Source organism: Euprymna scolopes, chromosome 6 (assembly GCF_053919585.1).
Source record: "Euprymna scolopes isolate OS-2025 chromosome 6, ASM5391958v1, whole genome shotgun sequence".
In the NCBI taxonomy this organism is placed as follows: Eukaryota; Metazoa; Mollusca; class Cephalopoda; order Sepiida; family Sepiolidae; genus Euprymna; species Euprymna scolopes.
Window position 1 is genome coordinate 121,205,183 of NC_136487.1, and position 27,500 is coordinate 121,232,682.

Below are 27,500 nucleotides of genomic sequence, written 5' to 3' on the forward strand. Positions count from 1 at the left end.
CTCCCGGACTTGTACAGATCAGCTACCCACTAAATACTCTTTTCGTCTCCAGGACTTGTACAGATTACAAGGTGTAACGATAAAATTGTCGCCCTAGAAAAGACGACATGATTCCATTTCTGTTTGATGAAAACTGTTTTTTTTTGTTTTTTTTTTGTTACAGACCAACTACTAATTGGTCAGTTGTGTACAAATTTCAAGAGCGATAGGAGCCTTCTATTATGTCTGAAAGTGACACAATGTTCAATGAGCGAGGTCGAAGATGTGCCACTGAACAACTCATGCTCTCTACCGATCCAAGTTATGGCAGCAGAACCGTTGTTAGCACCCTCAAAATGCATCGCTAGATTGTCACGAATAACAGGGACCTAGGCTTGGCTTCAGAAGGAGTGCTACGACTTTGTATCCTTCTCTGACTGGCCCTTCCTCTCCCGTTGGATTACTTCGAGAACATCACCAACATGACCTCCTACAACACCAAAGCCAGCCTGATCGCCGCTATCTGCCAAGTATTCGCCAAGTATTTGCTGAGCTCCTGCCGGCGTTTGTGAAAAAGGCATGCTTCCAGTTCCAGACCTGTATTGAGGCAGTGATTGAGGCTGAAGGCGATTACATTGAATAGATGCCAGCTCTATTGCATAATACAATTTCTTGAATTGATTTTTTCAATAAAAGTTTTAAAATAAAGAAGTAGTGTTGTTTTCTTTAAGGCGACACTTTTATCGTTCTACCTTGTAGCTAACCATCAAAAACTTTTTAAAAATTAAACATGGCTTTCGATTAAAAAATGTCTATCATATCCAGGATTAAAGTCAACTTGGATAAAACATTCAGATGGTATATAAATGCGCACATCTTTTAATTCTTCTTATACATTGCTTGTTGCACTTTTTTATTAGTCGCCAATTTAATTTTATTTTATGAAGAATCTTTGCAAGGAAGATTAAAGTAGAGTAGTTTAAAAAATGGCTTGGGGTAACTGACAAGTTCGCTTCCTGAAAAGTTTCGATGTCGTTAATATCCACAGGAAAAGATCTTGTACAAGTAGATCCACAAATTCAGGGTTTATAGAACAATATTAAGCTTGAACGTTAAGAGAAGGGTACAAAGTTAATGACAACAGAGCCACCCATTCAGTGTCAAGAGAGTGTGTTATTGACAAGTTCGAACATCGTATCCAGCATGGGCTTTCTATGCAAAGGTGAGAAGTTGAAAGATATCATTGAACGTCGATTAAATAAAGAATGATTGAAACTTGATAGGCAACTTTATTTGTACGAAATATGGCTGCCTTGCAGAAAGAATTGTAAATTTTATTAACGATTCCATGTATGGCATTCTCTTTTGCCATCTTTTTTGGGCAATCTATTTGTTGGTACAATAATATGTCATGAACATTATTTGTCATGCACACAGAAGATACTATAGTCCCCACATGTGTGCAGCTAAATGATACTTTACATATATATATAAGATGCTGAAAAAATTGCATATCGAAAGCCTCTTGAATGGCCGCCAAAATATTTGTCAGTGCAAAAATGTTTGCCGATTTTAAATTTCAACTTTAAAATGAAAAACTGTGTTTTTTGAAAATCTATTTATAACGACCATTGCCCTTGATTCCATCTGTCAACCTTGACAGTAACCTTGACACCAGATTGGATTCTTCATTCAATCCCGGGCAACACTATACATAAAATAAATTACAAAGGAACCTTCTACAGACCTGATATTTGAGACCCTTGGATGTTTTTCTTATAGAAACATCTTAAGTCAGTGGTTTATGATAGCAAACCGATAAACTTATAAAAACTAAGAGACAGCATCGCCATATCACATAAGAATTATAAGAAAAAAGATGAATGTCAGACGAATTAACCGAACGAATGCAAATTAATCGATTAAGTTCAGACACACTTCTTCATCTTAGTATTACAACATGCAAAAACAAAAACAAACAAAAAAAAAATGTGTGAATAATTAATCTGAATGTAAATAATTTTAAATAAATGCTCACTTTTTTTTTGAGGAAGCTAAACTTATCAATGATAACACCAATGACAAGATTTAATACGAAGAAGGATCCGAAAATGATGAAAAGCACGAAATAAAAATAGTAGTAGACGCTGGCCTCAAATTTAGGTTGCTCATCAACCTGAAAGAAGAAAAAAAAGAAGAAAAAATCATATAAAAGTAACATATATAGGGTCCACCATCAGGAAATATACATTCGTTCATTAGACTTGCTCCCCACCCCAACTTTTTCCAGTAGAGTGATCTCAGACGAAGTCTAAAATCCGAGCTTACATTGCTTAAGTACCAGTATGTTGCTCAGGGCTTGAAATATTAACAAACTTCATTGAGCTTCATAGAGAGTGCAAAGAGCTTTAATAATCATTATGTTTTTATGTTGCAAAAAAAAACTTAAGTACATCCTTTGTTAGCTTTTGTATTGCAGTTGTTAATTTTTTTCATGTTACTTTTAATTTGCTGAAATAAACTTAACATAATGAATTTAGGGGGTAAATTTTTTGTCAGCCAACTTCATAACCCTTCTTTCCTTATTTGGTTCTTGAAGGGTAATAGCTTTCTCTAGCCTGTTTGGGGTACCGGTGATTGAAATCTGATGTGTGGACACACACACACAATTTGGTTTTATTTTTATTTTTTATATATTGATCCAGTACACATTATATTTAAATTTATTTTGTAAATATTTCTATATTCTATAATCACTCCTTTTTATGTTTGATAACTAAGCTATAAGTAAAGCTGGTTTTGGTTAACAAGGACGAAGCAAGACCTAAGTGAGAAAAAAAGAATACATAAATAAATAAAATAAATAAATAAGGAACGGTAACTCTTACTAAAAGAATACGACTTCTTTCCTTTAACTATTTTTTTTTAATAACTTAAAAAATTTCTAAATATTAAAAAATTGCCGGATCAGATCAAATAATTAAAAAAAAAATAAATTGTAGCAAAATAAGTTATTCTATTGCAAATGAGATGGTACAACAATAAAAAATAAAAGCTGGCTAGTCAAAATCAAATTTTGAATGATCAGCTTGAATGCTATTCAGGTTCAACTTTTAAAATCTTGCCAAGGTTATTATATGTATTGGATGTCAGTATGTTCCTTTTCCTTGGTATGAAAAACTGTAAGGAGGAGGAAATTGGAAGAGATGAATTCACTTTACTTTTTTTTCCTATGTGAAAGATGAATCATTGTGCTGCAAAATTTACCTTATTTAATGAATGCCTGTTGTACCTAGCTGTGACCCTTTTGTCATCTAATCAAAAATACTGATAAGTAATAAGTGTGTAAATGGTCGGGATGAATAAGCGTTTTGTCTTACCTCGGTTACATCTACCGCATCTGCCATGATTTCCATCCATCCTTCAAATGTAGCCTTTGGGGAAATAAAGCAAAGTGATTTTTAGTAATTAGAAAAAAAGAGACCAGAAACTATGGCAATAGCAGGACTTAGAGGCTTGATGGGATTTTAGTTGAGAAGCAATCATGTTGAGTGACTCTTGTTCTTTATCAGAAAAGAATCTTTCTTGATCAATACGTATAATATTTATTCACCAGAGAGAGAGAGAGAGAGAGAGAGAGAGAGAGAGAGAGAGAGAGAGAGAGAGAGAGAGAGAACCGACTGGGTCACCCACTTAACTCAAGTTAGTTTTTTTTTTTAATAAAAAAATGAGCGGGATTGAAAGGCCAGTTAAATTAAAAAAAAAAAATAAATAAATAAAAAACAAAATAAAAAATTATTTCTTTCTGCTTGCTTTACGCCCCCCCTCTCTTATTCTCTATATCTGTAACAGAGCATGGACACATATATGCAAAGGAGTCACCACTTATCAAGGCCCGGAGGCCACTCGAGGATAAGGGTCAATGGGTATACACTAGCTATGAGATTATAGCGTAATAGTCATAAGTAGTGGAGATTTTGTAAATGCATGTGAAACAACGTCATTGGTAAAGAAAGACTATAAAGAGGAGAAGGAGCACGTTAGAGAGGACTAACATCTCTCTCTCTCTCTCTCTCTCTCTCTCTCTCAGTAACAGCCAAAGCAAATAAAGAAAGAAAATAATAAGCAGATTGGAATAGTGCATTAGATACAAAATGGAATAACACAAAACGTAATAACATTAGTTAACCTGTAGCTATGTAAGGTTATCCAGGAACCAACACGTTGTATATTCAGTCGCAAGGCAGACAAAGAATAGAAAAGGACTTCAACTCGTTTTTTTTTGGAGGGGACAACATTCATTTCTTCATTCTCTCGTTACCACCGTGACGTCCCTCACGTGATCGTGCTCTCGAACGTCCTCCAAGCCACTAACTTTATTTGCTTTGGCTGTTACTGAGAGAGAGAGAGAGAGAGAGAGAGAGAGAGAGAGAGAGAGAGAGAGAGAGAGAGATGTGACTAAATCAGTTAATTATAAATTGTGCATAATTTGATCAATTAAATCAGAATTTAAAAAATAACTCAATCTCAGAACTAAAGAATATTTTACCATGTATATTGTGTTATTAAAGTAAAAACCTTGGGATAACAAACGTTGATGAACTCATATTTCTATATAAAGTTAAGTATATGTACAGGTTTATATATTTGTAGAGGATTCACTTCTAAACTAATTGGCCAGTTATTATGAATTTTGGAACACAGCTGCTAAGCGTAGGGATTATTATTGTGGGTTATATTTAGTTTAATTTAGTTTTAGGCAATGGGAGAAAAGGGGGGGAACTCTTTGTGAAAATTCAGATACCTTTAATTTTTGTGAAATTTTAACAGTACATATTAAACAACAATTCATTTCAGTTTCTTCTTAAGACTTTTTAGCTTAAGCCTTAAATTTTAGACATTTTCTAGAATCAAAATTATGTAATGGATTTTAATCAACGTTTGAAAATGTATTCTCGTTGTCTAAAACTGTTCTGTTCGTGAATTAATTTTACCTGTCCTGGGACGAGTATTCTTCTAGTTTAGCATAATAATAGACAAAGAGATTGAAGAAAACTAAATTCAAACTTGAATGTGAATTGCCACAGATAGACATCAACTTGTTCTGATATGTATGTTTTAAATTGTCCTGGTAGCCCTGCTAGTATATATATATATATATATATATATATATATATATATATATATATATATATATATATATATATATATTGGAATTGGGAATCGGAAAAATTTGCACCTATATTCTGATGCCAAAAACGATTCCTTTAATTGTCTTTTTGTTCATCTGATTTTGTTTGAAATAAATTCTTCCACTACTGGCAGTAATGTTAAAATAATCAATTAAAATAATCAATTAAAATAATCAATTAAAATAATCAATATTAATTGATTTCAAACTATCAGTAAAATTAAAATCTATAGATCATCTCTTACAAGTGTATTTTTACGTTCAAAAAAATATCTTCACATTTTACATGTGTTTTTATGGTTATCGGAGAAAAATAAGAACACCATAGTTAAATATTTTGAGATTTATAAGAATCGAAACTGGTAACTGTATCAAAATTGGGAATTTAGTACAGAATCGATAATTGTATGGAAATCGGGAAAAATGTTGGAATCGTCTCATCACTAATACACATACATATATTAGATACAGGAGAGGTTAAGAAAGTATACTTACCACTTGAAATAAAGCAAGGAATGCTCCCCCTACATTATCGAAGTTTACTTTGGAATTCACCCACGTATAATTTTTGGTATAACACTCAATCTTATTGGCCACCTCCTGTGGAGGGATTCTCATGTTTGTCTCATTGACACACTTGTAGAACTTTCCCGCAAATAACTGCACTCCCATAATGGCAAATATTAGCCAGAACACGACGCACACCAATAGAACATTAAAGATGGAAGGTATAGAAAGCATCAACGCGTTGACGATAATCTGTAATGAAGACAAAAAGAGCATTTTATTTTGTTTGGTGGAGTCTTTGCTTATTTGAACGCTTAGTCAATTCTGTAAACATCTCTTGGAAATCAGTGTAGATATATAAACAAATAATACTACGACACATAAAAGAAACTGAACAGCTTCCACATGAAGTGCCTGCATCACATCCTGCAGATCAAGTGGCAGAACGGGATCTCTGACACTGAGATATGTGGACGAGCCAACATGTGCAGCATGTATGCAATACTCTCCGAAAGACAGCTGCGAAGGTTGGGGCATTTTTTTTATTACATTTTCACCCCAAACAAGACACATCACCACTTTGATGTAGGGGGCTACTATCAGGGACATACGCTACAGGGGTACTATGTAGGGAGTTGGGCAGCAAGATGTCGGTTCACGTTACACTTGAACTTCTGCATGTCAGTACAGTTGGGGAAGCAGAGTCCTGGAAGGGAATTCCAAAGTCTAGCGGTTCTGGGGAATCCAATAGTTAAATGAAACGAACCATCCAATAAGAAACTATAAAAATGTGTAACAATTAATAAATGTTTGTTTTTCAAAGAATATAAAAATTAGTTGACCTTTATTTAGTGGCTTACATACCCACGTGACAGAATATATTAAGAAGTTCGTTTTAATAATTTTTAAATAGAAAAAGTAGGCTTTTGATATCAATGTGAGTACGATGAAACCCTCAACTTTATATAAATATAAATGTATTATAAAAGTTCGACAAAAACATATTCTTTTAAGTCTTATGATGTATCACCATATAAAAACAATTTTCAAAATCTTTTATAATTTAGCACCATTTAATACAAAATAATTATAAACTTTAAACGTGCTAATGATAATAAAAGAAAATTGAGAGCATTGACAAGGCTGCTGCGAAGAAGGTGGGTTCTCTCTACCATGCTAGAAAACTACTTATGCCTGAAAGTATCCTGTACCTCTATAAGGCCACCATTCACCCATGTATGGAGTACTGTTGTCACATTTGCATCTGCTACTTGTCTCTCACTCCTTGACAGGGTTCAAAAGAGAGTCGCCAACCTGATAGGTCCTGAACTGTCATCTAGGCTTCAGCCTCTGCCCCATCGACAAAATGTTGCATCCCTCTGCCTGTTCTACAAGTACTTTAGGTCCTGGATATGATCTTAAACTATATCCGATGGTGAGGCCCCAGCTTGTGGGCTTTGGGGAGTGTGGAGCCACCCCTTAATTGCCATTGTTCCCAGGTCCATTCTGACCCAGAGTGGTAGTACCTGTTAGGGTCTCAACTATGGGTTAAATAGAAACTGACTTGTAAAAAAGAAAACAAATATATTCAATTAAAAACTTTTTCTTCAAAATCACTGGATCGGCATTAAATGACCTAAAAAGGGTTGATATGCCGTAAAACAAAAACAATCAACCAACAAGTACTTTAATGGTGAATGCTCCGACGAACTACAAGCACTTGTACCCTCTCGACGTGAATACCCCTGACAACCCGACAATCAGCTAAATCCTACTCTTTCACAGTAGAGATCCCAAGGTGTAAGAAAGCCTTCTACTTCAATAGTTTCTTCCCCAGAACTGCTAGACTTTGGAACTCCCTTCCGGGATTCTGCTTTCCCAACTGTACTGACATGCAGAAGTTCAAGTGTAATGTGAACAGACATCTTGCTACTCATCTCTCTTCATAATACACCTGTAACTTATGTCCCGGATAGTAGCCCCCTACTTCAAAGTGGCACTGTGCCTTGTTTGGGGTGAAAATTGAATTAAAAAAGAAAATGAATTTAGATTTAGTGCAAGCAGACATTTAATATAAATAAAAGATTTACCTTCATTCCTTGCCACCTCGAAACCGCCCGAAGGGGTCTCAGTGCACGCAATGTTCTTAGGGATCTGAAAGCAGTAATTTGTTCCATACCCAAACCTGATGCCGCCAAACTTATAACAGTTATCTGCAAAAGTAAAATGCAATAACATATCAACGTAAAGCTATGCAATTGTTTATAAATATACGAGGTCGATCTAAAAAGTAACGGGGCTGGATGTGCTGTGTGAGATATAGGGAAAAGAGAAATGTGTGGATCATGTTATCATTTAGTATAATATCTTGAAAATATAAAACGGTAATCTTAGCAACCATAACATTTTCTTAACATGCTTTTGTTTAAATCTATTTTTCACAGTATTCATCTATTGATGAATGAATTTAAAAGAACTTTCCCCATACTGGAACAGCCTCTCTATTCATCTCATCTTGCTCTGTGTGACTTTCTCATTTTCCAAAGGCCCAAGAGAATGGAAACATGTTTTCAAGGCGTGGATGCATTTGCCAGGTCGTAAAAATGGAGATGAAAGACATCCCAGAAAAAGTTATTGAAACAGTTAAAAGAAGGGATACAGAAATCATGTAGTCCATTGCTTGGAATTGAAGTAAATTGCTTGCGATACCAATCCTATATATCTAAGACATAACTTGGACATATGTATGGAATAGAATAAAAAGCAATTAAATATTAAATACAATTAAAAGCAATAAATATTAAATACAGAAATCATGTAGTCCATTGCTTGGAATTGAAGTAAATTGCTTGCGATACCAATCCTATATATCTAAGACATAACTTGGACATATGTATGGAATAGAATAAAAAGCAATTAAATATTAAATACAATTAAAAGCAATAAATATTAAATACAGAAATCATGTAGTCCATTGCTTGGAATTGAAGTAAATTGCTTGCGATACCAATCCTATATATCTAAGACATAACTTGGACATATGTATGGAATAGAATAAAAAGCAATTAAATATTAAATACAATTAAAAGCAATAAATATTAAATACAGAAATCATGTAGTCCATTGCTTGGAATTGAAGTAAATTGCTTGCGATACCAATCCTATATATCTAAGACATAACTTGGACATATGTATGGAATAGAATAAAAAGCAATTAAATTCCATGTAAGATCTTCTTAACAAAATAAATCAAAGAATATTTGATTGCATAAATTTTCCTCTGCTGGAAGTTGTAGACCAATGTTGCTATCTTGGCAATATGATGTGCGCTGCTGGAGGTTGTAAATTAAGTTTGATCCTGTATGTACGGACTAGATATAGTGTAAGTTTTGTGAGCTTCTTTCTATCTCAACCTATCGTTCAGTTTCACTTATGCGAGATTGAGTTTAAAAAAGCTTTCTCTATGTTACATGCAAGTGAATGTTGGACTCCAACAATCCTCGAGTGGCCTCCGGGTCTTGATAAGTGGTGATTCCTGTGTAAAAAAAAAAAAAAAAGCTCAGACTTTCTGGGGATGCAGAGTAATGACATGACTATGAGTTGATGGATTTGGGATGTGCGACTTAACGACAGAGTTAGTTCTAACTCTCTGCTATTGAGGTTGAAGATACCCAGACTGGAACCTGCTCTTCATTGTGACCGTGGTAATGGTGGTATAGGTATAGACATGTTGAATAAAGCTGTGGTTGGATAAATAGATGTACACACATCTCAATGGAGGCTGAGATAAACTTGAAATGATCCAGTCAAATCAACTCAAGCAATGGCCCATCAAAACTAACGTAAATGGTAGAGTTTCATGGAGAAAGTCACGTTGTGCCATCATAGCCAACATGCTGTAACGTCGTAGTTACAAACAAAGGAAATAAATAAATAAAAATCTGGGTCGGTTTTCTTCCTTTTTTTTTTTTAACACGTCGTTTATTACCGTTTTTCTTTCTCCCTGTCTTTTTTCTTTTTTTTTTTTACATAGGCATCACCACTTATCAAGGCCAAGAGGCCACTCAAGGATAAGGGTTAAAGAGTGTACAGTAGACATTGGACAATATAGTAATCATTAGTAATGAAAATTTGGTAAATTTGATAACTTATATAGAACGGCTCATCAAGAACTTATTTATGTTAGACTTGAACACAACCATATTGTAGTCAGCCGGAAAGCAGGAAAACGGAAGACAATTCCACAGGCGTGCAGTTCTAAGAAAGAAGCTTTGTTCATGGAATCTACGTTTAGGTTTAGGCACAGATAAAGAGTAGGGGGAATTATTGATAGTGTGTACAGCTAGACGAGTGTTTCTTGTGAAAGTTTGGCGAGGGGGGACCATAGATTGAAGCTCAGTTGAACACCTTCCATGAAAATAACGATACATCAGAGACAAACTCGCAACATCTCTTCTGTGAGATAGAGGTTGCAAGGAACAACTTAAAAGTCTCTCGCCATCGTCCATCTCGCCCAGCGTATAATTTTCTTCACCAACCTCACGCTAGCATTAGCCTTCACCTTTACAAATCCATCTTTTTCAATCATATTTTTCGTCTCACCGCATGGTGTCCTTTTTTTTTTTCCTTTTTCTTCTCTTGCAAGCTTGCGCAGACTTCCTAATTTACATATGTGCTTTTTTTCCAGCTACTGCTGCTAATATCCTTGCAAGCCAGCTATCTTACAGCTCCTTATTTTCCCACACAGTCGGATGCACCCTGTTACAACAATGTAACCCACAGACATGTTAAATGAAGAAAAAGAAGAAATTATATATATAAAAAAAACATACATAAATACATTTATTGGCAAGATAAATAACACAAGGTTTAAAGCTTTGGTCTTTTTTGGCCGTTGACATGCATTATGCCCGGCGTTTCCCGGTTGTTTAGAGGTGAGCAACAAAAAACAAACAAAAAAGTGGTAGTAGGCAGGCAACCTCAAATCCATTACGCAAAGGGGGAAAAAAAGTGAAAGAAAATCTGACGTCTTAGCCGCTACTCCATGACGCGACCGGAAGTTCGGAATATTAAAGGAGGAAAAGAACGTGAAAAAAAAATGTGACATCTTTGCCGTTGCGTCCATCGCCAAACCAGAAGTGATGAAGGTTTATATTAAGGCTAGTCAATCGAAAAGAGGAGATAATTTTCGAAAATATCGGCAAAAAAGAGACCCCTGCTTGTAGAAAAGTGCCCAGTAGAGGGTGAAGAAATTAATATTTTTAGCCAATTTTTCGATATTTGTCATCCGAAAAGTCGAGCTTCAAAACGATACCAATCTTGTGAAAATCCGTCGTCTCTGTCGAAAGTTTTAGGCAGACATACATACATACATACATACATACATACATACATACATACATTTAAACAGACAGGTGAGATTTATATAATAGATTAAATAGATGTCACATCTTAGACAATGTCACTATTTCACAACGAAGAAAGTAAAGTTAGGAGGCATCTTTCTCGACTGGCAATATATTTTTTTCACTTACCATACACTGGAACCACTTGGGATTGCATAGCCATCTTAGAAATAATTCTTCATCACTGGAAAATGTTTTTGAAGATGATGAAGATGATCCAAATTTTAAATACGTTTTAATTATCTTCTAGTTGAGATTTTAATCATAGAATATACGCATCGAGAGTTTATGTTAGCATTTCCATGGGTTATTAGGATGAGAAGTGGCAGGATGAAAATAATAGGAAGTGGTATGTATTAAACACAAGAGTCGGCGCTTCTACACTATTGGGGCGAAATTTCGGAAATCGTAAACTGAATTTCATATGAAAACAATGGTATCTACGTATTCCTCGTATTTTTAAGACGATTATATCCAAAAATTACGATAATCGATAAAGCAGAAATTTTTTTATTCAAGACAATAAAAAATAGAATTTGATGAAAACGATCGTAAAACACAGAAGAGTTCAAAAGGTAGGTAATTTTCCGTTTCGAAGTAAGCAAGATGGCCGAAATTTTCCACCTGCTAACACGATTAGTTGTTGTTTTTATAATAATTCAGTAATATTCAGGTAATTTCGACTGCATAATTTGGAAGCTAACATTGTAATTTATTAGAATTGACAAAAAAAAAAAAAAAAAAAAATCAGTCAAAACTATTGTTTTTTTTTTTTTTTTTTTTTTTTTTTAATCTGAAAACTCCATTTATCGACTAGAAAATCTCGTCCCAAGAAGCGCTCAAGAGTCTTATAATCTGAAGACTGTGAGTTCAATTTCTTTATAGGGCAATGCATTATTATTTTCTCTTTGCTCGCATCCTAAAATAAGTTTTATTAAACAATATACAAGAAAACACTGTTAATAAATAAGCATAGTTAATTTCTCGTTTTAGAGAATATTATTTTTTGAAAATTATTATTAAACTTCTTTTTGGTTTCTTATTTTAAATAATAATAGGTGACCGTGCAATTTTAATGTAGATGAATATGATGAATTATAAAAAGAGATACTTTGGTCATTCCATGTAAAGTAAGAATAAAAGATCATTATATGCTGATATTGATAAGTATGTCGTAAATAATTTGTAGCATGTCTTAAAGAAACGCACAAGTTTGAATATCCTGTCCTTACCTGTCCGTGACGTCAGTGATTATCCTCTTTTACACAAACATCCTAGACAAGCTTTTTTTCCCCCCTCATTTTTCGCATCTCTTCATCGAACACGTCTTAGTATTTAACCAATATATATGTAAGACATTTTCTTACAGATCATACTCCAAATCAATATTGTTATACCATTCTTCTGAATTTTTGAGATGAGGATTGATTTTCGTATTATTTGGATTCTTCGGACTACTGTTCTCATCATGAATGTCATTTTCACAACGTTTCGGTCGATGTAACTTATGACTAACACGAGAAATATTTTTTGCTCTTTGCCTACAAAATTATAAAGTCCGAGATTTATACAGAACAGCTACCCACCGAAAACTCTTCATCTCCAGGACTAGTGTTATATAGTTGTGGAACAGAAGAGAAATTAGCTGTTATCTATCTATCTATCTATCTATCTATCTATCTATCTATCTATCTAACTGACAAAGTAAAAAAGAGACGAGATGTGAAGCTATGTTTTGATAAAGTTGTCCAAAACATGTTGAGGTGTAAACTGGACAAGTTGCACCAGAAGAGATCCGACTAGCTCATCGGAAGCATGTATCTGTCTGTCACGTGTTCTGGCTAGCTAGGAAAATAGTTGAGGAGGTCAGGACGTTAAACAGAGTGAATGGGTTAGCAGTCCCCCCCTCTTGGGAGGGAGCAAAATGGAGACTAAGAGAAACCCACTAGCAGAGATATTTACTTCCTATTTCTTCTGCGATCGACCTGGGAAGTGAAATAAAAACTATATAAAATCAATCATCGTCTTGGATCGTTTGAAATGTTTGTCCAACAGGTCCCAGCTCCCAGCTCCAGTCAAGAATAAATGAAATTCCCAGGCCAAAAAACAAACAAACAAACAAAAAAAAAAACAGAGGGCCACGACGCAGTTGAAAAGATATGTCGAAGTACATGTATGACACACACACGCATAAGAACACTCAGACGAAATCATCACGGACTGTGAAATAGACAGTCATATATATATATATATATATATATATATATATATATATATATATATATATATATATACACGTTTTATTTTTTATTGTCGTATCTTTCTGTTAAGTTACATTATTGTTTCAGCTACCCGGCCGTTTTTTTGGCCGTCTGTAGCTTCCTCAGATTTTTACAGAAATCTTTTACAGAAAGGGTAGCTGAAACAATAATGTAGCTTAACAGAAAGATACGGTAATAAAAAATAAAACGCATATTTGCTCTACAACAGTATTGAGCACTTTCTTCAGTTTTTATTAATTACCATTTCCACTATATATATATATATATATATATATATATATATATATATATATATATATATATATATACAGTGTATCACAAAAGTGAGTACACCCCTCACATTTCTTCAAATATTTAAGTATATCTCTTCATGGGACAACATTGAAAAAATGATTTTTTGACACAATGAAAAGTAGTCTCTCTGCATCATATATAACAGAGTTTCTTTATTTTCCCTTCAAAATTACTCAAAATATAGCCACGAAAAGCTAAATTCCTGGCAACAAAAGTGAGTAAACCTCTTACGAAAAGTTGTCAATATTAACATACAACATGTCAACTCTCAATATTTTTGTGTGCTCACCATCATTATCCAAAACTGCCTTTACTCTCCTGGGCATGGAGTTTACCAGAGCTTCACATGTAGCCACTTGGATGCTCTTCTACTCTTTAATTACGGCGTTGCGGAGCTGGTGGATATTTGAGACTTTGCACACCTTCACTTTCTACTGGAGGATGCCCCAAAGATATTCTATTGGGTTCAAACCTGAAGACATGCTTGGACAGGCCATCACCTTTACCCTCAGCCTCTTCAGTAAAACAGTGGTTGTCTTACATATATGCTGCAGACAGACTACTTTTCATTGTGTCAAAAAATCATATTTTCATAAAGAGATATACTTAAATATTTGAAGAGATGTGGAGGTGCACGCACTTTTGTGATAGAATATATATATATATATATATATATATATATATATATATATATGGACAAATGATTAATAAAAAATGTTAAAAACATCTTGAAAAAGAGTTAAAACATATTTAATTTTAAAAAGGAAGCACAAGATAAGTGGATAGTCCTTAATCCGTGGAGTTTCGAAGAAATACTCTCCTTCTCATCAGAGGGCAGGAATTAGCAAAATGCGGAATCGGATTTTGCATGTAAAAGTATTTAATGAAACCACAAGTAAGTCACAGATCTTACTTGGTTAAAAAAAAAGGGTGAGGTAAGGGGAATAGGAGGTAAAAGAAAAAATGATAAAAAGATTTCACATCAATGGATAGTCCGGTGAAAGGTAAAAAAATCCAAGAATGGTAAAATCCAAACACGGTCGAATTAAAAACTTCCAATCCAACAGGTAAGTTCCAAAGGATGGTTCAGATAACGAAGAACTCCACTATAGGCATTTAATAACACATCACACAATCACACAACATTTATATGAACCCCCGCTACGTAACATATGTCTGTTTGTACTGGTTATATAACATAAGTCTGTTTGATGCGATTATATAACGTGTCAATTTAGTGACAACACAACATATGTCGATTTAGTGCCACTACGTAACATACGTTCGATTTGGTATCCCACCACTATGCAATACTTGTACAGAATAGCTACCCATCGTAAACTCTTCTGAAATTAAACATGGTTTTCAATTCAAGAAATATTGTTACATCATGCTTCTAAGTTTTTGAGATGAAAATTGATTATTTGGATTCTTTGGACTACTGTTCTCATCTCGAGTATTATTAATCTCCGACCTTCTGCAGGTGTATCCTGTTGAATTCTGAAATATTTCCTTGAAACTTGAGAATCAGCACGGAATGTCAAATCGAACATTTTATTTAATTCACGGGTGTAGCATGCTTTCGTTCTGCCAGCTTTGAACGGATAGAAATCCTAAATAATTCGTAATTGTATTTTGAGTGTCGCCCCTCCAGAAAATTGTGACTTACAAGTGAATTTACCAAGCACTTTATCCACTACGCCACTGATCCTTGCAGAGAATCCTAGTATGAATTTTAGGAGCCTTAAACCTATTTTTGTTTGCTGATTTTTACAGTTAACATCGCTTCAATCTTTAATAGTTTTTCTCTTTGAGTGTTTCATTCGCTGCTTCTATACATCGTTTGCATTTATTCCCGTGGCCATTAGTTGTTTGTCTCTCTTCGGTTCAACAGAGACCAGAGACAGATGACCATCATGCTTCCACAATTTCATTAAAAAAAAAATTATCGTGGTATAAAATGTTTGCTTATTGTTTTACTGCTTGATTCATTTGTTCGAAAAGCATAACATTTCTCTCCATCGTTTTTCACAAAATGGATACTTGAAAATTATCTCCCAAAAAGCCAATCATCCGTCAAAATTTCAAACCGAACTCTGTTCAATACCCACTTTACATGCTGGCATGTGTTGAACGCCTTTTAGAAATTGACTTCCAATCGACCCTATATCTGACCACGTCTTTATTTATCCCTCTTATTCTCAAGTTCATCTATTAACCCTAAAACTCTTAACCAGTTTTCCAATGTGACAATACCGTCAAGGTTTCCTGTTCTGCACACTTCTCCCTATACTGTCTAGATTTAATCTTTCTCTGAAGTCATCAGATCTAAGCCTGTTTTTAAGACTCACATGACACATCCATTGCATCATTATTATATCATTTCTCTCCATGCAACGTATGTCCTCAACCCTCACTGGCCAGGTTGCACTTCCATAGATCATTAGACTTTTGAGAAAATTAATGTTCAAAGTTATTTCCAAAAAGCAAATCATCATCATCATCGTCATCGTCGTCGTCGTCGTCGTCATCATCATCATCATCATCATCATCATCAGCAGCAGCAGCAGCAGTAGCAGCATCTGTTTGATATCCATTTTACATGCTGCCATGTATTAGACGTCATCTAGAAATTGACTTCCAAACTAACCTATCTCTGCACAGGTCTTTATCTATCACTATTTCTATCAAGGTTATCTAGATAACCTAAGAATTCCCATCCATTCTTTCAACGTGACCAAACTAACAAAGTCTCCTGTTCTGCAGACTTCTCCCTATACTGTCTAGATTAAATCTTCCTCTGAGGTCATCAGATCTAAGCCTGTCTTTAAGACTCACATGACACATCCATTGCATCATTATTATATCATTTCTCTCCATGCAACTCATGTCTTAAACCCTCACCGATCAGGTTGCACTTCCATAGATCATCATAATTCGTACGCATGTCTGATAGACTTTTCCTTTGATTGACAGTAGCCACACTCTGCTTGTTGGTTAGTAATGGAAAAAAATTTCCAAAACTTACTCCTACCTCTTCCTATATCCCAATAGTATCACTACGGTAACAAAACTGGTGAATAACTTCAATAACTCCACCACCCAAATATCCAATGCCTTTTAATTTATTGTTCACTGAAAACATTTGGTTTTAATACCAGAAGTTAATATGTAGTTCAGAATTTTATTTTTTATTTGCTGGAGTTTACATTTAGATATGTCAAATAGTATAGGATGTGCCACCTTAGGCTTTCGTTAAAAGTCGCACTTCTTTAATTACGAAGCCAATCAGCGGAAGTGACGTCAGACAAATTTTAAAGCATGGATGACTAACACTATATATAATATATACTATATATAATGTTCTTTTTTTAAATAGCAAATATGAAAATAGAAGTTTTATTCAAACAGTCTTTATTTGAACTTTTATAACAAAGTTATAACCTTTCTAATGAAAATATGTTCATGCATTGTTTTTTATTTTATAAAACATCAGGTGTTGATAATTTTTTTTTCATATCAAAATAGAACTGTTATAAAAAATATTTATGAACTGTTTTTTTCCAATAATATGTTTATGAACTGCTTTTTTAATCAAACAAAAAACAGTTCATAAATATTTTTTAAACAAAATCTCGTTGGGAAAAAAGTTCATAATATTATTTATAACAGTTATATTTTTATGTTTGATGTAAAAAAAAAAATACCAACACCTGATGTTTGATTAAAAACAAAACAATTCATAACATATTTTTATTATAACAGTTATGTCGTTTTTTTTCTGAGATTATTTTAAAAAGCGAAATTAAAAAAAAAGGTTAAACTGCTTTAAAAAAAAAAAAAAAAAAGGCTAAATTCGCAAAATTGGGCTTGAAACGTCGAGTGGTTCTAGTAGAACGTTGCATTAGAAACTGAGCACCCCTTACAAATATTTAAATATTGACTTAAATTTTATTTTTGATGATCTGGTAAACTTGTGTCCATTTGGTAATAACCCACTGTAAAAATTGAAAAAAAAAAATGAAATAAAAAAATACGGAGGGGGAGGGGGTACCGCTTCCATACATGCGGCAAATTAACAAACAAAATGTTACTGTGGATTCTGAATTCTAACATCATAAGTTAAATAAATCATCAATGAATATTAATATGCCCATTCTATGAGGAGACCTGCAAACTCAAGCTACTAAACTGCCTTTATCATATTTCATGTGAGCTTATATGAGTATATTTTGGATTATAAGCAAATTTTGTTCTTTTCATCACTTTCGTAAAGATGAATCTTGTTCTCATCAGTTCATAAAACTTTATTCGAAAACATTTATTGCCCACCTCCATACTTCCTTGTAATTTCTAGCATTTCGATCCTTAATGTTGATGAGTGATTTGATTTTCTTTTTCTATTGCCTCTACATCTCCTTTGTCAAAGTAACAGTAGATTATGAAACCGTCACCCATACACTGTAGGCTGGTGATGATGTCAGGGTAATGGTGCATAAAACGACACCCTAAGATGGCGGCAGGTCTGTCAATATAGGTATGGAAGCACAAAATCGATACAATACTTCTGCTATTCTTCAAAACTGCTTACTTATATATTTGGACAAAATATCAAGATTTTTTTTGTTAGTTTTTAAGAATCAGTTTTGAAGTTTTTTTTTTTTGCAGTTTTAAAGAATAACGGAAGTATTGTATCAATTTTGTGCTTCCATACCTCAATTGACAGACCGGCCGCCATATTTGAAACTTAGGGTCTCGTTTTATGCACAATTACCGATGCCAGTAACTGTCCTTTTGTGAGTATAGAATTAGAAGATTCGCTATTCTATTTTATCAAGATTAGCAACGCATAGGTAAATAATTTCAATCAATTCTCTCATCAGGTAGGGTGTTTCTAAAATTCTCAGTGCATTACGTTAGTTATACACACATGTAAAAAGTAAAATACGGTAAAAACCTGTGGTGAACAAAAACATTTCATTTATTAATAGTTTGCCTACAACAAACTATAAACACTGTAAAAAAAGGGATACAATTAAGGCATAAGATTGCATACATAAATACATTGTTTCCATACAATAAAAATGCATAGGTTATTCATGTAAAAAAATAATGAGAAAACTTATATTTTATCATGTCTTTTCTTTTAGGGGAAGTACATTAATGTCTGTAGCACATATATTCAGAAAATGAGTAATAAATATGAACTTATTTCTGAACCAATATCATGCGTTAACGAGATTTGAAACTGAAAACCTTTTTTTCTCAAGAGGAATAATTCTGGCCTGGAACCTGGTTCCCCAGAGGAAATAACTCTGGTCCCTACAAGAGGTTTACTCACAATTACAGTGTAGAATGATAAAATTGTCGCCCTAGAAAAGCCGACATGATCCCATTTCCGTTTGATGAAAACCAGTTTTCTTTTTTCGTTACAGACCATCTACTAGTTGGCCAGTTGTGTACAAATCCCAAGAGCGATAGGAGCCTTCTATCATGTCTGAAAGTGACACAATGTTCAATAAGAAATGCGCCACTGTATAACTCATGCTCTCTACCGATCCAAGTTATGACAAAAGGAACATTGCCAGGACCTTCAAAATGCATCGCTGGATTGTCACAGATAATAGGGACATGCCTCAGGTAATGAAAACAAAGTTTTTTCCGGCCATGGTTATGGTCTTTGGTGTGGTTATAAGTGAGGGCCACATCATGCCACCTCACATCTTCGAAGTCGGCTTGAAAGTCAACACCTGGATGTGTTAAAGGTTGTGGCGATCTCCGGGTGTAATCAGGTGGACGTGACAGCAAGATTCAGCACCGGCCCACAAGTCCAAAGAGACTCAGGTTTGGCTTCAAAAGTGTTACGACTTTGTGAGTACCTTTCTATCACTTACCCCCCCCTCTCCTTTCCTGAACTGAACCTGGTGGACTACTTTGTTTGATCATACATTGAGAATACCACTAACATGACTTTCCACAACACCAAAACCGGCCTGATCGCCGCCATCCGCTGAGTATTCGCCGAGCTCCCACGGGGGTTTGTGGAAGAGGCATGCTTCCAGTTTTGGACCTGTATCAAGGCGATGATTGAAGCTAAAGATAACTACATTAAATAAATGTCAGCTCTACTACATAATCAAATTACCTGAATTGATTTTTGCAATAAAAGTTTTAAAATAAAGCTGTAGTGTTGTTTTATTTACGGCGACAAATTTATCGTTCCACCCTTTATAATTACAATATACTGTGATCTATTGCTGTTGTTAACTTAATTGACTTATTCTAGATCGGTTGCTGTTTCTACCCGTCTTAGTGACATTCCAAATTGTGGTGTGTGTTCTGCCTGAGGTTTGTCTAATGACTCTGATTGTTCCTTGTTATTGTCTCCCATAGACAACTATCTTACATTTGTGCTGGTTCATTCTTTTTACAAGAAATAGTTTTTACAAGGGAAAGCTAAGGCTGAAACTAAGAATGGTCATTTAGAGTTATTTTATGTTTAAATAATTAACACATAGCCAACAAGAAATACCCGCTAAGTCTTGTGTTCCAATAGTTTTTCTTACTTGAAAAAATTGGGGTAGCTTCTAACAAAAGATGATACGCCCTAAATTATTTAACACATCTAAATATATAAATCCCACAGAATAAAAACTGAAATGTTAAACATTTGTTTTATATTCATCGTATTCATTTTAGTCACAATTAGATGGTATACACAATGTTAGATATTGATTGTTACCTGTGCGACTATAAATATTAGTTAAAATATATTTGTTTATATGGATATGACGTGATATAAACAGGATCTGTTTTAGACAAGAGTCAGAAAGAGGTTATGGAGTCAACCCTGCTAGAAAACAAGCTGCAGTTTCGTGAGGATGTGAAGTAATACAAATTAGGTAAAAATGACGTTAGACATATCACTGAGAGATTGCCAATCTTGAACCCTGATTGAAAGCTGCGATGACACAACACATGTTTTAAGCTGGTTTGACAAAACATTTAATAATTAAGTATTCACTTAAAATAAGCAATCGACTCACTCTCTTTCGCTCGTTTATAACTTCTCTTATCTTTAATTTGCAGTTAATTGAACAATCAGGCCACTGCCTATATGAATGAACAAATCATGTGTTGAATTAATTAATCGAATAATTAATTTGGTAATCATTTTAGATGGTGTTCTATGGAAGTAACGAAATTGTCACCAGTCTGGCAGGATAGTAACACACACGTCACTAATAACATCCAAGAAGACAAGGTATTATTTTGAGTTGATTAAAGTATTGGTTTGTTAAGTGACTTTTTTTTTTGTTGATGTGCACATACTCCAGACTAACCCAACAAGCAGCAAAATCCCATCTCTTCACTGTTGAGGCCCTACTCTAACGGTTTCTTCCCTCGGACTGCTACACTTTGGAATTTCCTCTCTGTTTCCTGTTTTCCTGATTGTATATACATGCAGACGTTTAAATGCAATGCAAGCATACACATCGCTGCTTAACTCCCCACATAGTCCCCTGTAGACATGATCCCAAATAGTAGCCTCTTACTCCCAAAAAAAGTAAAAAGAAAAAAAAATGATTACATAGGGGTCAACATAAACATAACTCCAAGCCAGGCTTGGCTTGAGTTATCTTCAGTGAACTTAACAGTGGAGTCAACAATTAGACAATCTCGTGGGAGAAGTAGAGTTCATGTATGTGTGGCTGAAGTTATCGTTTGGCAATAGCCATGGCGGATTATTCGTTTTCTTGTCTTAGTAGACCTCCTCTGCTGAGACTAATTCCCCGCTGAGTTCTCAGGAGAGAAGTTGGGGACAGGTTCGAGCCCTGTGACGAGTGTTGCTGATTAGAGAGCTGGAACGGGAGAGAGAGAGAGAGAGAGAGAGAGAGAGAGAGAGAGAGAGAGAGAGAGAGAGAGAGAGAGAGAGAGAGCTGCCGCAGTTTAACCTTTATGCACTTCGTCACGTGTTCAGCTCGCCAGAGTGATGGCCTCTGATTTGGCAAAAAAAAAAAAAAAAAAAAAAAAAAAATTCGCCTTGACAATATTTTTGGAGGGGACAGTATATATATGTGAATGGTTAGTGTCTTTGTTAAGTTTAATTGTCTTTGTTTTATCGTTATTTCCATGGCAAGTGCTCGTACGAGCTCCAATCTCTGGTCCCCCCTCGCCAATCCTTCATGATAAACACCCGTCTAGCTAAAACCACTGTCAGTAATTTCCCCCACCCTTTATCTGTGCCTAAATCAAAACGTAGATTCCATGAACATAGCTTTTTTTTCTGAGAAGTACACGCCTGTGGAATTCTCTTCCGTTTGCCTGTTTCCCACCTGACTACAACTTGGACGTCTTCAAGTCCAACATAAACAAATTCCTGATTAACTGCCCCCTTAAGTAAGACGCTTTATCAAATCTCCAATACCAACTATTACTACGATATTATCCCATTGATTATTGCATGCAAAATAACCCTTATCCCCGAGTGGCTTACGGGCTTTGATGAGTGGTGATCCCCATGTAAAAAAAAAAAAATAAAAAAAAAAAAATTAAAAAAAAAAATTTGATGCTTTATTGTGTTGATTTTGTAAATTAAATTAAAAGTGATAAAAATGAATACTTACAATAACAATAGTAAAGTCCAGGATTGTCCAAAAGTGCGTGTAATAGTGTACAAATCCAAGAGCTACAAGTTTCAAAACCATTTCAAGAAAAAATAACAAACAGAAGGTAATATCCAGATAAAAAATTGCTAATTTCAATCGAGGCTTCTCGTTTAAATAAATATCCTCAAATGCCTGAAATAGAAAAAGAAAACATTCTAAAGATCAACAACAACAAAAACAACAAAAAAAATCTTATTTGTATCATCTTATTTATTATTTCGAATTAATAACATTTAAACTATTCATTCAACTTATAATATTTGAAACTCAAATTGGAAGTTTACCTTAAATGGTTAAAAAATATTAAAAATGGAAAAAAAAAGTTTTATTAAACGATACATTATTAATTAGATATTAAAAATGAGCATTTATTAATTGAATAAAATAAGTATTTTATTATTAAGTATTTTATTTCATTAATAAGTATTTTATTAATCTTATTTTATTATATCAACAAGTAGTTTATTAATTAAATAAAATAAGTATTTTATTAATTAAATATTAAAAATTAAAGAAAAAAACGTTTGTAAACGGTATTTTTGAAGCTAATGACTTATTGAACAAAATCATGTATACTGATAGATTTACGTTTAATTTATGAACTAGTTTTTCAGACCTCCTATGGAGGGAATATGGAATCGAATATTATTCGTTTCCCTGGCTAATCTTGGAATAATATGCTCAGCACGAATATCGTTAAAGCAGTAGATATTTGCTTCTTGCTAATTTCAAACATTTTTCATAAATTTTCATCTATTGTCAAAGCTGTTCATTGACTAATGGCACCCATTATGTTTGTTGAAAACATGCTGTGAAATTTCCAAAAGTTTTATAAAGCATTCATATTTCTTTTTTTTTCATAGATAAATGGCTATTTATCAAGAATTAGTCCATTTTTCAAATATCTTTTGAACCCCAAAGATAACACCTGACCGGAAAGAATAACACTTGGCTGATTGATGTTTATTAGAACAATTACATCCGTTGCAGAGACAGCTCTAAGGATACTTGCAGACGTACCATTCGCTAAATAGACAGTTCAGAGCTGGTAGCCATGTTCTCTAGCAAACAGGCCTACATTGAGTGCGTAGTCAAAATCATGGAATGTGGGTGGCTATTAAGGGTACGTGATTGTCTAAAAATGCTATATCGACCACCTCAAATCGAGATTGAAAGAAAGCAGGTGGCTAGTGAATTCGTGAGATCAACTTCCTCAACTTCCATGCACTCTCCACCTCTCCCAACATTCATTGACTTTACTCATTAACAAAAATCCAACAATGATGATATGCTATTATATTTTTATACATAAACACTCCTCGTCATTCTTTTAAACACAGTCACAGTATATAACATTGGATGTGTGTTGAAGTTAGTAGTAGAAACGTGCGTCCATGTATAGAGGGGAGACAAAAGATTAGACAATGGGGGAAGTAGAGCTCATGTATGTGTAGCTGAAGTTATCGTTCGGCGGATTATTTGTTTTCTTGTCTTAGTAGACCTCCTCTGCTGAGACTAATTCCCCGCTGAGTTCTCAGGAGAGAAGTTGGGGACAGGTTCGAGCCCTGTGACGAGTGTTGCTGATTAGAGAGCTGGAACGAGAAAGAGAGAGAGAGAGAGAGAGAGAGAGAGAGAGAGAGAGAGAGAGAGAGAGAGAGAGAGAGAGAGAGCTGCCGCAGTTTAACCTTTATGCACTTTGTCACGTGTTCAGCTCGCCAGAGTGATGGCCTCTGATTTAGCAAGCCAGAAGAGAAATTAACTGCTAGCATCAATCAACACTGAGTTTGAAAACCAAAGATATTCAAAATTTTGAGTCGCGAGTATATGCTGCTCCTGCTGCTGCAACATCTTCAAATTGGTGCCATGACCAGGATATCAAAATGATAGTGATAAAGGAATGACCAAAATATTGGAAACAGCTTATCAGAAAGCCATTCTTTTAAAAACACAGCAACAGTACACAACAGGTTAGTAACACAATGAGAGACTTATTTGTTTACAGATTGGTCTAATACACTTATACGCATGAGTTGATAATGTCAGATCTCATAAAATTATTTTTATATGTTTCTTTAAGCGCTCCCTATCGATAATTACATACTTAAAATTTTAAGATTTCTTTTGAACCCTGCAATTAGCATAGCTGTTAAGAGTACAGGGTTATCTGGAATGTTAGATTAACCGGCTCGAATTAAGATCGACATTAAGTGGTTAGCAAGTGAATTCCTGAGATTAACTTCCGTCCATCTTCAACCAAACATAAAAAACATACTGTTGTCTATTTTTTTAATGCTCATTATTACTCTTTTAAAACTCAGCAATACTACACAAAAGGTTATTAACATACTGGGAGACTTATATGTTTACAGATAAATCGTCTTATACATTTTCAAGTACACATTTATAATGTCAGATTTCATTGGGTTAAATGTTTCACAATTAATTTATACTTTTTTTTAAAAATATTTATTCAGAAATGACCTATTGATAATTACATTCTTGAAGTTTCATTATTTCTTCTGAAAAACAAAAACAAATACATACCAACAAAATACTGCTTGCAAAAATTATCACTAAAACTCCTGTCTCAAAATATTTGTTCTCACACACCATCATCAGCTTACGTCGGAAATTATTCCATTTTTTGCCATGAGATGTGTCATCAAATTCTCGAAGAAATTTAAATCTAAAAAAGAAGAAAAAAAATAAAAGAAAGTTCTTTTGAAAAGCATTAGTATTTTTTACCTAAACAAAATATGTCAACAACTTATGAAATTACATCCGAAGCAACCCCCCCCACCAAGGCTCGCATTCACAAATATCCATAGGCTTAGATGCAATCTAGATCATGTAGAATCTTTTCTTCTAGAAAACTCCCCACATATCCTAGCATTAAGTGAACCTAACATCAATTCCGTCTAACATTTTCAATCCAACATTTTCAATCTAATATTTTCAATCTAACATTTTCAATCCAAGACGAATAAAGACCGAGCCTCGAAAAACGTCCAAATACAGCCAGCTCTTAAGCAAATAGAGGTGAATTTTCTCCTTTCTTCGCCACGTCCAATTTTAGATTTTCTATCCGTGACGTTACACTCTGACACATACTCTCAACTTCTAACTTGACTTCTTATGAAATTTCCCACTCTACTTAATTTTAACCTCACGTGAAAAATCCATTTTTTAAAACATAAATTTAATCTTATAAAGGTATTTTGTCAGATCTTAAAGTCAGACCTAGATAGACCTTGGAATTCTCTCCTTGTTTCCTGCTCCCTGACTGTACTGACTTGTAAAAGTTTAAATGTGAACAGACATCGTAACACTTAACTCACCACAGATGCCCACTGCTAGACATGATCCAAAATAGTAGCCCTTACGTTCTATATGAAAATATGTCTTGTTTAGTGTGAAAAAAAGTAAAAAAAACAAACAAACTTTATACTACTTACATTGATCAGACTATTGTTCTCATCTTGAATATTATTTGTGCAATGTTTCGTTCGGTTTGGCCTTCGATCGTTCTCAGGCATGTTGTTGGTTGTTGTTTAAAAAAGAAAAGAAATATTTTTGTATTCTTGGAGTTAGTCTCTGTTTTATGGCTGTGGTTTTGTATGTGTGAAAAAATTGGTTTACAAAGAGTAGGCAACCCTAACAAAGATCGACAGGGGGATTATCTCCCTTCCATCGCCGCAATTTTAAGAGTGTACAATTTTTGTTTTTACTACAATTAGAGGTTCCCAAATGCTATTAATATCTAATCTTGGTCTGCTTAATAATTTTTCTATTTTTAGCTTTTGTGCTGCTTCATTGCCTGACCCTCCATTTTGCATCCATATCAATTATTTGAAAAGTCGAGACTAGCTGATCACAGATGGAAATAAAAAGGAACACACTTCCCTTTGTGGAACGAGGTCAAAATAATGTACAGAGATGCAAGATGAAGGTTCAGACGACCCAAAGAGGCTGCATACATGCTAAAAACAAAAAACAAAAACAACAAAAAAAAAAAAACTAAGCAGACCAAGCTTAGAAATTGATAGCATTTAGGAGTCTCTAATTATGAGAAAAACAAAAATCGTACATCTTTAAAATTTTGGCGATGGAAGGGAGATAATCCCCTGTAGATCTTTATTAGACTTTGCTGTTAACCAATTTTTTCACACATACGAAACCACAACCATAAAACAGAGACTAACCCTAAGATTACAAAAATATCTACAAAGCCAGTAACTTTTCTCCTGTCTTTTCCAAACAACAACCAATATGCCCGAAGACATTCGAAAGCCAGACGGACCGACACGTTGCACAAATAACACTCAAGATGAGAGCAATTGTCCGATCAATATAAGTAATGTAAACAATCAGCCCTTATGTAAAAAAATCAGAATTTTAAAAGAGTCTTTGTTGAGAAACTTAGCTTTTACTTTTTGTCTTGTCGCTTGAATACCGACCAGTCTAGAGAGAGAGAGAGAGAGAGAGAGAGAGAGAGAGAGAGAGAGAGAGAGAGAGAGAGAGAGAGTGAGCTAAATGGAATTATGCTGTTCCTTTTCAAACTTAGAACATCCATGATCTGGTATGTCACATGATCAGATTAAGTTTCTGTTTTTTTTTTTTTTTTTTTTTTTTTTACATAGGAGTCAGCACTTACTAAGGCCCAGAGGCCACTCGACGATAAGGATTAATGAATGTACAGTAGTCAATAGGATAATATTATAGTAATTGTTAGTAGTGAAAATTTTGTAAATTGGATTACTTAAGGGGACGGTTCATCAAGAATTTGTTTATATTGGACTTGAAGACTACCAAATTGTAGTCAGCTGGAAAGCAGGCAAATGGAAGAGAGTTCCAGCGGCGTGCAGTTCTAAGAAAGAAGCTTTGTTCATGGAATCTACGTTTAGGTTTAGGCATAGATAAAGAGTGGGGGAAATTATTGACAGTGGTTTCAGCTAGACGAATGATGGTAATATTGTCACTTCTGCTATCAAATCGGGATCACGATGTAGCAAGAGTGGATGTGGTTGTTTAAAAACCGGAATTTTCTATGTAAAATACATTTATCAATAAAAAGGAAATTGCCATTAGAGGTGAAGATAGAGATTAGACTGACGTGTACAGGAAGTTACGTCGGATTGGAAACAAACTCCCACCCTTTCATTGTAGAGGTTCC

At 34.4% G+C, this 27,500-nt stretch overlaps 1 protein-coding gene across 4 annotated transcripts in view; it reads right to left on the minus strand.

Annotated features, from left to right (window-relative positions):
• The window catches only part of LOC145277923 (sodium channel protein 1 brain-like), a 1,166,286-nt gene that overhangs the window by 20,012 nt on the left and 1,118,774 nt on the right, over window positions 1-27,500 (minus strand). For all 4 annotated transcript variants that reach the window (XM_080129995.1, XM_080129992.1, XM_080129994.1 and 1 more), the window contains 6 exons: window positions 24,872-25,013; window positions 22,286-22,459; window positions 7,768-7,890; window positions 5,666-5,929; window positions 3,360-3,413; window positions 2,018-2,155 (listed from right to left, as the gene is read on the minus strand). In XM_080129995.1, coding sequence (XP_079986121.1) covers window positions 2,018-2,155; window positions 3,360-3,413; window positions 5,666-5,929; window positions 7,768-7,890; window positions 22,286-22,459; window positions 24,872-25,013 — 895 coding nt within the window. The remainder of the gene's footprint in view (window positions 1-2,017; window positions 2,156-3,359; window positions 3,414-5,665; window positions 5,930-7,767; window positions 7,891-22,285; window positions 22,460-24,871; window positions 25,014-27,500) is intronic.